This window comes from Lissotriton helveticus, chromosome 7, assembly GCF_964261635.1.
Source record: "Lissotriton helveticus chromosome 7, aLisHel1.1, whole genome shotgun sequence".
Taxonomy (NCBI): Eukaryota; Metazoa; Chordata; class Amphibia; order Caudata; family Salamandridae; genus Lissotriton; species Lissotriton helveticus.
In genome coordinates, this window is record NC_136068.1 from 648,943,751 (window position 1) to 648,958,661 (window position 14,911).

The window sequence follows — 14,911 nt, forward strand, 5'->3', positions numbered from 1 at the left end:
CTGATGGGTAAGTGTCAAATTTCTGTATGTTTATTATCGTTTGGTGATGTAATACAATACACTGTATATGTGACTATCACAGAGGCGTGATGGTCTAGTCTGAGAGTATTTCGAATTACCACTGGTTTTGCACACGTTACAGCAACTTGTATATAATTTTTGCTGTAAATATAATTGCGAGGACTATACACATGCAATGTCTACAATGTTTTCTTTCCGTTCTTGTTCTCACACAGGAAAGACCTATTGCATCAACAGAACAACACTGAGAAGATGTGGTAGGATGGTTTCTAATTGATCACTCTTTTGTTTATTTTCTTATGTCCTTGGTTTGAGCACACATGATAGTGCCCTTGCAGTAGCAGATTATAGCTTGGCCCTGACGAATGCCAGTGATACTTCACAGCAAGGCAGAAACATGTTGGCCCTGTATAGATCTTTGTTTGATTTCTACCAAGCAAGTTAGACAGTGATTCTTTCACACTGTCAGTCCACTATTTTTAATCTGACGTCCAGGCAAACACTATTAAAGGTCTTTGTTTGCTTTGATAGCCATTTTAATACACTTCACTTCACTTTAATTCTTTGCACTGCACATATCAGTCCCACTATCTGGACTTACAACTGTGGTGACCATACCTTGGTCTTGTGATGCGTCGCTAATATACAACTGGGTGATCGCACACAGACCTGGGTTTGGAAGTCCTAGATGATGAGGCTCCGCCATCAGGTGGGCTGATAGGACTCGATCAGCAACAGCTGATAGTCTTTGCTTGATTCATTTTCCGTGCAACCTTACCAGTGTTAATTGATATATCTCAGCACCACTTGACCTACAGGCTTTGTTAGTTATTTAGGTAACTCAGATTTAAACATTTATGATTGTCGCCTAGTGAATATATATTTTTTCCCATCTTAATATGAATTGTTACATTTTATTCGGAAATTGTTTTTGTATTGTAATCACTTTTATGATTGCCTCTTTTATGCACTGAAATGATTTTTAGATATACTTTTATGCATTTTTTGAAGAGCAAAATAAAGTCTTTGATTGATTGATTGAATGAAATACCACTATTAATATTATTTTTATTTTGGAGGGAAACCTGCTTCTAACATAAAAACAACATAAAATACAATATATATTATCACCTGCAATATTAAGAATAATACAATTAAAGCATTTATTTAATCTGTAATACTAAATTCCTAAAATACTTCAATTGATCTACATCTGATCTACCGAAGCCTACAGAAAATAGCTTGAAACCACACAGACAAACCGCTCAGTAATATCTGTTCTTGAAATTCAAATTGCATCTGCATAGCATCTCATGCCCAACAAGAGGCAGATTGGGAATAACCAGATCTTCCTTGAATGATGATAAATGAAACAGAAAAACAAGAAATGCACTTTCCTGCCTCAGGGAATACTTTACATGAAGGACAAAAGTGTGAAATGGTCAGCTTTCGACATTTACTGCAAAATCTATTCCCTGCTATATCCCACACTTGAATTTTAGAAAGATCGATATCGTTGTTCTGTACGATCCATAAACATTTCAAATTCCAAGTTATATTTGAAGTTGATAAATCTTTCTGTCAGGGTACTTGCTGATGTCTCCACTATCCAGCTATTTAAATGACCCAACATCTCCTTAGTGATCTGCTCTGGGTTGTCCATGGCTACATGCAAGTCAAGCTTATACATACAGGAATGAATGTGGTTAAACCATGTTATAGATCAATTCTAATCTAACACTTTTAAATCTGCAAATGCTAGTTTGTAGGATTCGTAAGTCTAATTGAATAGATCAGTGGTTTGAGCTTGGCAACATTCGCTATGTTCCTTAAACCCAACTCCAAGTGCATAGGTGTAAGTGGGGTACTTTGGGGCAACTTGTGAATCAATTCCATGAACTTATTATCTGTTTTGCAGGATAGAGATCCAATGCAGGAGCTATAGGTGGAAAATTAAATGAATTCAATTTCTTCACACCCACTAACCCTGTTTGCTGCAGTGGCATTTGTCTTTGCATTATTTGGGAGTGCTCATGAAAGTGAGTTAGTAATCCGCACACCCAAATGATCAAAGTCTCTGACTTTCTGCAAGTCAGTGGATCCCAACCTCACCTTCCCTGTAAAGGACCTACTTCTTGCATTTGCTAGATAACCAATCTATTAACTTCTGCAAGCCCACTTGAGTTCCAGAATAGTGAATCCTTAACTTTGTACAGTGCATGATTGAATGAAGTGCAATGTATCAGCATTTTCTTTCTACTTACCAGATTATCATTCTCTATTTGCAAATATTTCAAATGTTCATAATGTGAAATGGTACTTTTAGTCCTGCAACCTTCTGTCTTATATATAATGCTTTAATTCACAACGGCCCTATGGTAAATGTTTAATTATATACCTGAATTGACATTTCCTATACCAGTGACATCTTTTTAGCATTTTCCTTTGATTCATTCATCTTACTATGGACTCACTCTCCAGAGAAAGGGACTGTTGTTGAGTATGTCAGATTGGCACTCCATCGCAGATGTATCCTGTCCTGTCCAGCTAACCTGTCCGCCTCATCATCAGTGTATTAGGATATATTGCTGAAAGGCTATCAGCGGCCTTTGTGATGGAGTACCCACTTGCCAAACTCTAAATCAGGCCCGAAGTTTGCAGTTTGTTTTGGTCAGTTTGTCCCTCTAAACTCCCTTTTATGTGTACGTTTTCTGGTACCCAATGTACAGCTATTAAATTAAATATTTTTTTATGATCAATGATATTGGTGATCAGATGACAAATGTCTGCAAATTGCATATCTGCCCTGTGCTCCCATTAAAAAAAGTTATTTACAATCAAAAATGTTGTTGCATGTGTATTACAGAGCAAATCGAAAAACAAGTGCATTTTGATTTTATCTTCTTTCACATAAGGGCCTAAACATTATAGTTAAGCATTCATAATACAGTCCTCTGTATTCTGTATACATAAGAAAAATGAGACATGCTTTGAGATACTTGGATACTTTATTAGTAAGTGACACAAGGGACAATCATGATTCTAAAAAAACTTTTGAAGAACCTTGATTGAAGAAAATTCCTTGCATGAAAAGGTTGAAAAGGAGAAAATCCAATTAGCTGTCACCAGCCCTCTGTGTGATGACTGAAGTATCACAAATGCTTGACAGCCACATCCTTTAAAAGAGAAGAACATAACATGTATTAAACCACTTATGCTTAGAAGGAAATCAGAAATCAAACACCAATCAAAAGTTAATTTCCCCAAACGATCACCCTTCCCACAAGCATACAGAAGGCATGGTTCCACTAAATAACACCCAGAGAAATCATTCCACTCATCACCTTTTCATAAAAATGATTCCACTCAGTCACCAATAAGGGACTCCTATCCATACAAACTCTGAATGGTGAAGTGGCTATTCTACTCAGGCAGTTACCATACACGTTTCTTTGTCTTAAGACAAACCTGTTCACCAAAATAAAACATTCCGTTAGAGTACCAGCTTAACGGATCATTACGCATCCAGGCCACATGAAGAAATGTTTTCAAATAACACCCACACAAATTATTCCACTCAAAAATAAGTTAAATAGATCAATTACCAAACATTGAATGATATCAATTTGTATAGTGCCAGAAAGTGTAATTGTACTCACAATCCACTCAATTAGTCACTGGTTGGTACTAAGTAGGAATTATTTCCATTGTGCTATTGGACCTAAATATTCTGTTGCACTACCTAGACCAACGCCATTGACAATATCCAGCTTTGATCTGATTCTGTGATTCAAGCCAATGAGAGTGAGCATGCAGTCTCCTTACACTACTGATGGTGCAATTGAGAAGTATTTTGAGATGATATTTTAATTTAAATGACTAAACCAAGATTATGGAGCACAGCCAGTCTAAATGCAAAGCACACAACTTTGCAATGAACAAGACTCAGGTACTGATCTAGGGGATATCTAAAAAGATTACAGCAAAGTAATTCATTTGTTTGACCAACATAATGGCACAAAGTATATGTTCTGAAACAATGTGCTGGCATATAGTATTATATAGAAGCTGTCCATTCAGGGGGCACTGGTTAATTATACCTAATCTGGCAGAGAGTATTCCCAATCCAATAGTCTGCTGCTGATGGTAAAAAGTATCAGAAACAGAAGTGGCATCTGTACAACTTCAAAAAACATATTCATAACTCAGTGCAGGAGAAAGATATTCTAGTTTAACATCTGTTCATACACTTGATGCAGAATATTTCTGTAACTATCTCAACAATTTTCTTGGATCAGGAGTGAAATTGCCAAGCATTCCCAAAATGGAAGCTATTACCTTAATTAACGTCCCAGAGGACCACCACCAAGTCCACCATTTTCTCCTCCAAGAAGACAATTAAAAAGTCCACCGTGTTCTCCTCCGCCAAGCAGGCCTTCAAGAAGCCCACCATTTCCTCCAAGAAGACCTCGCAGAAGCCCATTCGGCCCCAGAATCGTGTCCTGGTCATAAGAAAATATAATTAACAGATGCAATATTTTTTCACTTCTAAAATTGTATATTTAAAAATGTGTCTCTTTGATATTACGATGACATCAATACAGAATTACAATGTAAAGTTACCATATAAATCCAAAAGAACATTCTGATGAGTTATCTAGGGCCAAATGTAAGACCATTAATTTTTTGCAAGTCACAAATTGCGTCAAATTGCGACTCGCAAAAATGAATGTACAACAGTGTCTCAGATACTGTCTGCGATTCCAAATGTGGAATCATTAATATTCATGAGGTTGTAACAATTTGCGACCCAATTGGGAATGACTCGTACTCACAGGGATGGTGGCCTGCTGGGTTCAGCAGACCACCATGTCTGTGACTGTTTTTTCAATACAGCAGTTTCTTTTTTTTAAAATGCATTCCATTTTCCTTAAAGGAAAACGGGATGCATTTAAAAAAAGAAAAAATGTAACTGTTCAGTTTAATTTTTAAAGGACAGGCAGTGGTGCAAGGCAAAATATTTTCACACCCATTCCCATTAGCGAGTGGCTTACCACCCTTTTGAAAAGGGTTGTAAACTGCAAGTGTTTTGCTACCGCAAATGCGGACGCAAAACAATGGCACATGCCATTTGCGCTCGCTATTAGGAAGGGACGCCTTTGGCACGTCCCTTTCTAATAGCTAGTTGCAAACCATATTTTGTGATTTGCTAATAGGTTAGCGACACACAAAATATGGTTTGTACATGGGCTTGACCTTTTTCGCGGTTGCAAACAGGCCGAATTCCCGTTTGCGACCGCAACAAATGGTTGTACATCTGCCCCTTAAAGTGCTGAATAAAACACATTGCAAGTCAAAGGCATGTGCTGATGATAAGGAATTTGTTCAGCAAGCCAACAATATTATTTTTTATTCATGCTTTATAAGGTTATCAAACAGACAAGGGTAATTGATAATTTGCCTCTTTCAGCATTTCTTTTCTTAGCTCAGCCTAGCGCACCCACACTATAAGACTGTTTTAGAGCTAAATATAGGATGCATTTTCGCACGACATTTCTCTGGCCTTTCATTTCTGGCGTGTGAAAATGTAAAATTAAATATCTGAATTAAATGTTGCTGAAAGTCCTGTTACCTTTTCTGCTAGATTCTCACTATTAACTTGGATTTTATTATCTCCTTCCTCACTGTGTGTTTGCTTCGAAAATTATAACAATCTCACTTGTCTGAACTGCTCTGCACAGAAATATGATGCCTTGCTCAAGTTTCATGCCCATTTCGTCCTAGAATGCCAGGTCAAGCCATAGAAAACGGTAGTCCATTTTTTATGAATTGCATGCAGCTAATTTTTTTGTTGTTGTAAAGACATTTTGACAAAATTCAGTTTCCCAGTGGTTCTTGTTTCACTGCAAACACTGCACATATGAAGCAACTGTCAGACTTGCGTGGGATTGCAAAGGTTTCCAACATTTTTATACGCTGTCAGAAGCTTCTAACAGATTTAAGCATGTTTTAAAAAAGTAGACTTAGCGATGCGGTGAGCGCAAGGTAAGTAGTCTTATTTAATTTTTTATTTTACTTTCCCTATCCCGCCATCTGTTAACTTGCCCTTCACCGCCCTGCCCCACTCCACTTCCCGCCTGTGGTTACCTGTGCCATTCACGCCTGTCCCCTGACCTGTCCTTGTCACGCAGCGCAGTGAGGCCCCTAATGACCAATTTTATTTGAAGTACATTTCTAAAATGTATTAAAACTTTAATGATTTATTAATTGTTTAAAGTTACATAAATACTTTCATATTTTTATATTTCACAACTTTTAAGTTTCACGAAAGGACTAACTGCTCTTTCTTGACAAACTGTCTTTCTTGTTGTGTCCTGCTGGACACATTCTAGTTGATCACAGGATGTGATCTCACACTTTACACCCACCGTGACACAGTCAATAAAAGGAGCCAAGCGCACGTGCTCGTGGCTCATTAACCCAGCAACCAGTGTGTGTCTGCGTCCACTCATTATGCTAATGCGGGCCTAGGGCCCCGACACAACAATGGCGATGAGGAGTGGTAGCTGTGCCCAGCGTGCTACAACCATTTTCGTCGTGGGTGAAAGGGGGAGAGAGAAGCAGGGCGACATTGTGCCCCCTCCCCTCCCCCAGGATCGGCGATAGCCTGCAGAGCGGCCCACGGGGCGCGTGCCTTGCCCCAGGTCCAGAGGTACATCACGAGGTGACAGGGAGCCCACCCCGCACCTCGCTGGTCAGCGGCGAACTGCCTGTGGTGAGGGGGACCTCCACCGTGCAAGCGGACCGACCGGAGCCCACCCGGGACGGCCGCAATTGAGCCCCCACTGCGTGGAGAAGGACGCGGTGCTCAACCGCGATAAGGAAAAGGCCCGTAGGCAGGAGGTGAGCCCGGGCACTTAAGAATGCCTGGGGGGCCGCACAAGCCAGGAGCAACCCCCCTCGAACTGCATATCAAGCGGAACTAACCCGCTATCAGTGAACACTGCCCAGATTAAGGTGAGGCCAGCGGAGCCCACCTGTGGCCTGCCAGCAGTGACCCGGGGCCCCGCCGCGCAGCGTGCGACTGGAGCTGCTGCGGCGGTGGGCTGAATGAACCCGCAGTGTGAGAAGAGCCGCAGGGCGCTGTGTGCAGGAGGAGGGGTGAAAGTGGCAAAAAGCAGCGCCAGCGGAGCCCACCCGCGGCCTGCCTGCAGTGTCCCCCGTCCCCGCCGCGCAGCGTGGGGAAGTGAGGCTGCAGCGGCGGGGGAATAAACTTTAAAGAAAGAGCGCCCGCAGCGTGTGAAGAGCTGCGGGGTGCCGACGTTAAAACGGAGCCACCTTTGATACACCGATCCTCAGCGGAGCCCACCCGCAGTCCAAAGTGCCCAACCAAGCAGCACCGCATGACCGGACATGGCCCCCAGCCCCTCCCCTCCTGCCCGCGTGCGAAGGGACTGCGGCTGCCGCGGTCAGGGAGTAGGAAAAGTGATAGGAAATGCGCCCGCAATGTAATTGAGCCGGCGGGTGCTCACCCACACAGCTCATATAGGAATGAGCTCCCCCTGCCTGAGCGAGGACTGTGAGGCTGGCGGGCAGGGAGGGCGAAAAAAAATACACAGCATGGCCGCAGCACAAAGAAATATGACCCCACCTCCTGAGCACCCGGCAGAAGGAATAAAAGTATTAAAACCAGCGAGAAGGCATCCTGCAGCAGAGTGGGAACCCATACCGCAGCTGCATACTGCCCCAACTGAAACAAAAGAAAAGGAGAAAAGAAATGGGACTTACCTCTAGTCAGCGGTGACTCCAGCCACCTCCTCTCCTGCACACTCCATGGAAAACAGCAGGTCCTGCAAGCATGGGACCCCAAGCACAAACAGGAAAGAAAGTAAAGGTGAAAATTAAGCTGCTGCTGAGGGAAACCGGAATCCTACACTGCCATATAGTGGACACTGGATGGTACTGCAGCCAATGAAGCAAACAAGCACAAGACAAGCCAAGGGAAAGCCTACAGAGGGAAAGCCAGCCTGCAGCGACGCAGACGAAAACTGAGACCCATCATCACTGCTGAGGTGACGCCTAGTGGCCACAGGTGATCACCGCAATCGCAGGAGAAGACAGCATTACCCTGGACAGTAAGGGAGAGTCAAAAGTCTACCGCAAGCAGCAAGATTCAAAGGCAACCGATGGAAGAGCGCAAGTGTACCCCGGACGCGGACGGTACAGGACAGTGCCTGACAGTAAGGAAGCCACACCTCAAGTACTAGAAGAAGTACGCAGCAAGTACCCAACGTACTGGAAGAAACAGAAGTGCAGCACGCACGTGGAGTAGAGCGATGATGCCAGAGAAGATAAAGAAACGCAAGGAACAAAGCGACACTGAAGATGTACCACGACGGTACGAAGTGAAGCACAAACTTGCAATTGCCATGCACAATGACGTGCAATGAAAGAGTGACGCAACATCACCACGCCAAGAAGCTAAAGAGCCTCACCGGCAGCGCGCACGAGAAGTGCACCCACCGGAGAAGGTCCATGGAGCGGTGAAGTAACCCTCCGGAAACAGCAGAGCCCACGAAGAGCGCAGAAGAAACTGCGCAAACGCAAAACCACTGCAGCAGAAGCAAATGGTGATCCCAACGATCACGGATAGCGAGAAGACTCACGAAGAGGAAGCTGTCCACCCCATCTGGGAGCAAGGAAGATCGCCTAAGAAGAAAAGGATGATCCGACCAGCCAGATGCGCACCCACAGAAAAAGCCGACCAATCAGATGGTTGCCCGAAAAGGAAAAGAGAAAACCGATTTGCCAATAGGTCGCCGGAATGCTGATCCGCCATAAAGGCGCAGCAAAGGTATTCTGCCAGGAAGTCAGGATGAAGATGTCATGTCAGAAGGTCCAATGTGAAGATCAAGAAGAGGTCCAGGGATGGGACCACGAAGAAGTCTGATGACACCGACCTGAAGAAAAGAAGTAAAACGGAGGCAAGAGAAAAGATCGTAACGACCGGTCCAGTCACAGAAGAGTGGAGAGAAGACAGTGTCCGAAAGCCAGGACAAGACCAGAGGGAAACAGGGTGAGTGCACGCTGCTTGAAGAAGCCTGGTCAGGAAGACAAAGACAGAAAGGTGACAGCACCGTGTCGTGAAAAGAAAAATGAAGAAAGAAGTCATGCGGCACGACGCCAAGAACAACATCTGGAAAAGGTGAAGAGAGGTGTGATAAGTCTACACACTTACAAGAAGAAGAGGTGACACACACCACAACATCGTGTACAGTGACCCACACATCCAGGAGAACACTGATGGCACCAGGAACAGAACAGGCACCTATTCACAAGATCCCGACGACCAGTCGACTACAGGAGAGCACAGGCCGGACCATTGGCAACACCCACCTTTGGTTTTGAGCGGAAACCTGGATGCGGAGGGAGCTCAGACGGCCTGAACAAGGAGAACTGACCAATCCACACCAGCCCGTGGAGATCCAAGGGGCAAAGGCCTCAGGGACACCGGTGGCAGAGGGTCCCGACAAGAGAGATGGATCCATCGCCGTCTAATCTGCACGTCCAAGGAAGAAGAGGAACTTGTGCGCGAAGGCAGGAGTCAACAACAACCCTTCAGGTGGAAGTACGGACTCTGTGAGGTAGTACTCTCATCGTCTCCTCCATTCACACACAGACTGTGGAGTTGGAGCAACGCTGTGGAGAACACCTGGCCCAGTGGAAACCTGATGAAAAGGGCCTCCGGGACATCTCGTGGCAGGAGAACACCCGTGAGAGGGGCGTCCTAGTGAGAAGGATGTCTTTCAATCACTCCATCCTTTGTAATGCCTACAGTGAAGAAACCGACGGAACAGTAGAAGACAACATCCTTCAAGTCTAACATCTGGTCATCCTGTTTGGCGTCACCCTTAAAAGCAAGATCTCAGTGGACTGACCAACACACTTCCACGGCGCAAGTGCAGCAGAGCACGCCCACCGAGAACCAGGGCGTCGAGCCAAGAAGAATAAATATTTCAGCAGCAATTTCCACCGTCGTCATCAAGCACGCAGCTGAAGAGACTCAATGTAAATCTGTAATTAGTGTATATTTATGTACTTCCTCCCACAGGTTCGGACTTTTGTCTTTCCTTAATTTTTATCAAATTTTGGGAGGAATGTTGTGTCCTGCTGGACACATTCTAGTTGATCACAGGATGTGATCTCACACTTTACACCCACCCACCACTGTGTCACGAGTCACGTGACACAGTCAATAAAAGGAGCCGAGCGCACGTGCTCGTGGCTCATTAACCCAGCAACCAGTGTGTGTCTGCGTCCACTCATTATGCTAATGTGGGCCTAGGGCCCCGACACAACATTTCTGAGGAATACTTTTTCCCAAATCAAGGTGTGATTAATCATATAATTGCATTCACAACATTTATCTGAGCATATTGTTTCCTAAGGGTATTTCAGTTGTTTACTTGTGTTTTTTTCCTGGCCATGCCACAGCTTTAGAGTAATTTAGTAACAGAAAAATTAAGAAAATGGATTTACCAGTAATCCTGATAATGTACCAAGAAGAGGTCCTAGGAGATTTTTCTGCACATAAACAAAAGCAATGAACATGTTATTAATAATGTGATATAAGTTCATACCATAGTGTTCATCTCTATTAACAGTGGTGGCAGTCATGTACAACTTACAAGGGGGCAGTGAGCCCTTTACACACATGCACACTCCCTTAAACCCATGCATTCACATGCAGACATTCACCCACACAGTCATTCACAACACTCACTCACAAATAGACATGTATTTATGCATACATGCACGCACAAAACTGTCAATAAAAACAAGACTCAACTGCTGCAGCTCTCTGGCAGGAAGCATTGTATGTGCCAGGAGGGTTGGGACTGCTGCTTCCTAGGTCAGCCAATGAGGGCAGGCAACAGTCCCTACTTCGCTACAGGAGTAGGATGGGGTCAGAGAGATAGCTTACCGCACACACTCTGTGATGGGGTGTCAGCGATAGACATTCAGCCTTGGGCACTTCAGGGCTTAAAGCTGAAGTGCCCACACAAGCAGCTATCTCTGAAACTCTCTCTCATCACGAGAGAGATGGCCTCAAGGACTTTTGTAGAGCTAAGGGGTTACGCCCAAAGGATCTGCGAAATCCTCTGCCCAGCAAAGTTCAGGTCCGGCAGCTCGGAGCCTGCGCATTTAGTCCATGTCTAGCTCCTGGTTGCCCAACCTGAAAATAAAGAGTGATCAGTCAGCCTGACAGACACTCTTTATGTCCAAAAGGTGAAGAGGCGTGGCCACTGCTGTTTATTAGTAATGACAACATGTTGACAAAGCAACTTATTCATTACGAAAAATGCATAGTCATGCAATAATGCAAAAGCATGCACTGATTGACAGTATTACACATCACCACAATAAAATGTAAATTAGAGAGGGTGTTTTTACCACTAATTTGAGAACTCCACCCAACAAGCTGCCAAGAAGGGTTTCACATTTCTTGGGTTCCATGTATTCAACAGACCCAGAACCCTACAGCGGAGGAGAAAAGGTTAAAATCCAATTGAGGTTTCATGTTTGTTTACAAGTGTAGAGTCTTATGGTTGTGCAAGTGTTTTTAATTTGACCTTGTTCCTCAGATTCCAGTAATGTTACAATTTCGATGTTACATTTTTTTAGAGAGAAACATTTACATCTGGAAATGTTTGAGATCAGCAACACTAGGTCTGCTGTGGCTTGAAGTTAAATCTAATGCTAAACATAATAAAACCTGTACATAAACATGTTGTGTCTCAAACTATGAATAGAGTTATAGGGTAAAAGTAGAAAGGTATGCAATTGGGGTTCTTTATTTTAGTGCAACAACAAACATTATTGTGGGAATTAAAATTTGGCAAAAAATGGGGAATAGCACAAAGGAAACAGAAGGCAGGAACCTGCCATTTTCAAAATTGGAGCCTGTGCATGTTCTTGTCTTATGAATACTTGAAAGTGTGTCCATAAGTGGTATACATGAAAGACATACCAGAGTTACAAAAATTATGTCTAAATAATACAGAGACCAGTGTGAGTCTCTTCGATGAGAAATATCACAGAAGAGCACACCAAATCCCCAGAAGAATGATCCAAGCCATGACCGGTCACATTGCAACACATTGGGGTAAAGATGGTATTCTTTCTAATCAAAATTAAATGCTCCTAGAAAGTTGTTTGCATATAATATTAGTGCAAAAACACAAGAGAAAGATAAACCGGATATATTTTGCATAATTGCACGCCAAGAGATTGTATAGTTGCATACTGATGACATTTTGGAGTTAAAGCAATGGCTTTATGACATTTAATTGCAAAGTGTAATTCATCTAAAATACAATTGGTCCCTCCATTGCTGAGAATATAACTGATAGATTACCTTCAAGAATTTGCATGTAATGGATTTGCTTTACCTGAACTATTGCCCCCATTTCTTGGATCTGCATCTGGGAGAAACCCTGGAAAGGAGTTTAGAAAGTGAGGAAGAGGTACTTCTTTTATGGGATGAAAACACAGACAGACAAGTTATGCTAGTGTATTGTAGCCTTTGAATGGAACAATGCTTTCTTAAAGACTTAGATTCCTGCTAATACAATTGTAAGTCCAACATTCATGTAAAAGGGCACCTGTCTCTCTAATGATCTTGTCAGCTATCACTTGAGTTGACAGTGACTCCATCAAGGACATTTTGATTTCTTAAAATCTTTTCAGAAGCCCACAACAACTTCAGAGCCGCCACCAACGCCCACCATCAACTCATCAGAGAAACGAGGAAAAAAGCGATTGAAGACAGAATCTCCACCCACGCACACAACAGCAAGGAACTCTTCAGCATCATCAAGGAGTTCGCCCAACCCACCAGCGAGTCTACCGACATCCCTCCCTCACAAGACCTCTGCGACAAACTCAGCACCTTTTTCCACCACAAAATCAAGAGCATCTACGACAACTTCGACGAAGACAACCAACACACTGAACTCTCACCAACCACCCCCGACACCCGGAAACCAGCGATTGATGACTGGACTGCCCTCACCACCGAAGACACACTGAAGACAATGAAGTCAATCCACTCCGGGGCCCCCACGGACCGCTGCCCCCACCACATCTTCAACAGAGCCGCCGACACCATCGCACCCATGCTCCGCCACACCATCAACCGCTCCCTGGCGACTGCCTCGTTCCCCGACGACTGGAAACACGCAGAGGTAAACCCCCTCCTAAAGAAACCCTCAGCGGACCCCACCGACCTCAAAAACTACAGAAGTCATCGAGAAAGCCATCAACAGCCAACTCGCCACATTCATTGAAGAACACAACATCCTCGACTCCTCCCAATCCGGCTTCAGAAAAAACCACAGTATGGAAACCGCCGTGCTCACCGCAACAGACGACATCCGCACCCTACTGGACAAAGGAGAAACAGTAGCCCTCATCCTCCTCGACCTATCAGCGGCGTTCGACACAGTCTCTCACCACACCCTAATAAGCAGACTCTATGACGCAGGAATCCAGGACAAGGCCCTCGACTGGATCTGCTCCTTCCTCCCTGGCAGGACGCAGCGGGTCAGACTCCCCATTCCTCTCGGACCCCACACCTACCACCTGCGGAGTCCCCCAGGGCTCCTCCCTCAGCCCGACGCTCTTCAACGTCTACATGGCTCCACTTGCCCCCATCGTCAGAACCTACGGACTCAACATCGTGTCATACGCAGACGACACCCAGCTCATCCTCTCCCTATCCAACGAGCCCAACACCGCCAGACGCAACTTTCGAGAAGGCATGGAAGCCGTCGCCAAATGGATGAAAAACAGTTGCCTACAACTAAACACCAACAAAACAGAAGTACTCATCATGGGCCCAAAACCCGACGCCTGGAGCGACACCTGGTGGCCCACCGCCCTCGGAAACCCCCCAACCCCCACAGACCATGCACGCAACCTGGGAATCATCCGGGACTCCGAGCTCAAAATGGACCGCCAGATCAACTCTGTCTCATCTTCCTGCTTCCACACCCTCCGCCTCATTCGTAAGACCTTCAAATGGATCCCCATCGAACACTGAAAGACAGTCACTCACGCCCTGGTCACTAGCAGACTCGACTACGGCAACGCACTCTAAGCCGGAATAAACAAAAACCTCATCCGCAAGCTACAGAACATCCAGAACGCCGCAGCAAGACTGGTCCTCAACCTGCCAAAACACTGCCACATCTCCCAGCACCTGCGCACACTCCACTGGCTCCCTGTCGAGGCGAGAATCACCTTTAAGATGCTCACCCACGTACACAAGGCCCTCCACGGCACCGGACCAGCATACCTGAACAGCCGACTCAAATTCCACGCACCCCAAAGGACCCTACGATCAGCCCAGCTCTCCTACGCCGTGGTCCCCCGCACCAGAAAGACCAGACCGGGAGGCCGCTCCTTCTCCTTCCTCGCTGCCAAAGCATGGAACGCCCTTCCGCTCCACCTCAGACAGACAACATCGCTTCCCATCTTCGCAAGAAACCTCAAAACCTGGCTCTTCGACAGACCCCCTCCTTGATGGAATGGAACCTACACCCCCCCACCCCTAGCGCCTTGAGACCCTTACGGGTGAGTAGTCGCGCTTTAACAAACCCCTGATTGATTGATTGATTCATAGTTCTTTTATTAATGTATATTGTAATTATGGTATTAAGTGCCATTTTAATCTTTGCCATATTTTCTATTTTCTATAAATATTTATTGTTATTTGGCCACAGTTGACCTCGAATTTTGAACATAAAAACATAGTAATGAACATACATGTTTGTGATATGTACAGCAGTACAAAACAAAGACTTGTATTTTGTTGCCTAAAGTATGA

At 44.6% G+C, this 14,911-nt stretch overlaps 1 protein-coding gene across 4 annotated transcripts in view; it reads right to left on the bottom strand.

Moving 5' to 3' along the window:
- Positions 1–3,016: 3,016 nt before the first annotated feature.
- LOC144766949 (uncharacterized) overlaps positions 3,017–14,911 on the bottom strand; it is a 133,372-nt gene continuing 121,477 nt past the window's right edge. For all 4 annotated transcript variants that reach the window (XM_078650631.1, XM_078650632.1, XM_078650633.1 and 1 more), the window contains 5 exons: positions 12,474–12,518; positions 11,476–11,559; positions 10,561–10,605; positions 4,360–4,523; positions 3,017–3,197 (listed from right to left, as the gene is read on the bottom strand). In XM_078650631.1, coding sequence (XP_078506757.1) covers positions 4,365–4,523; positions 10,561–10,605; positions 11,476–11,559; positions 12,474–12,518 — 333 coding nt within the window. In that variant the 3' untranslated portion in view covers positions 3,017–3,197; positions 4,360–4,364. The remainder of the gene's footprint in view (positions 3,198–4,359; positions 4,524–10,560; positions 10,606–11,475; positions 11,560–12,473; positions 12,519–14,911) is intronic.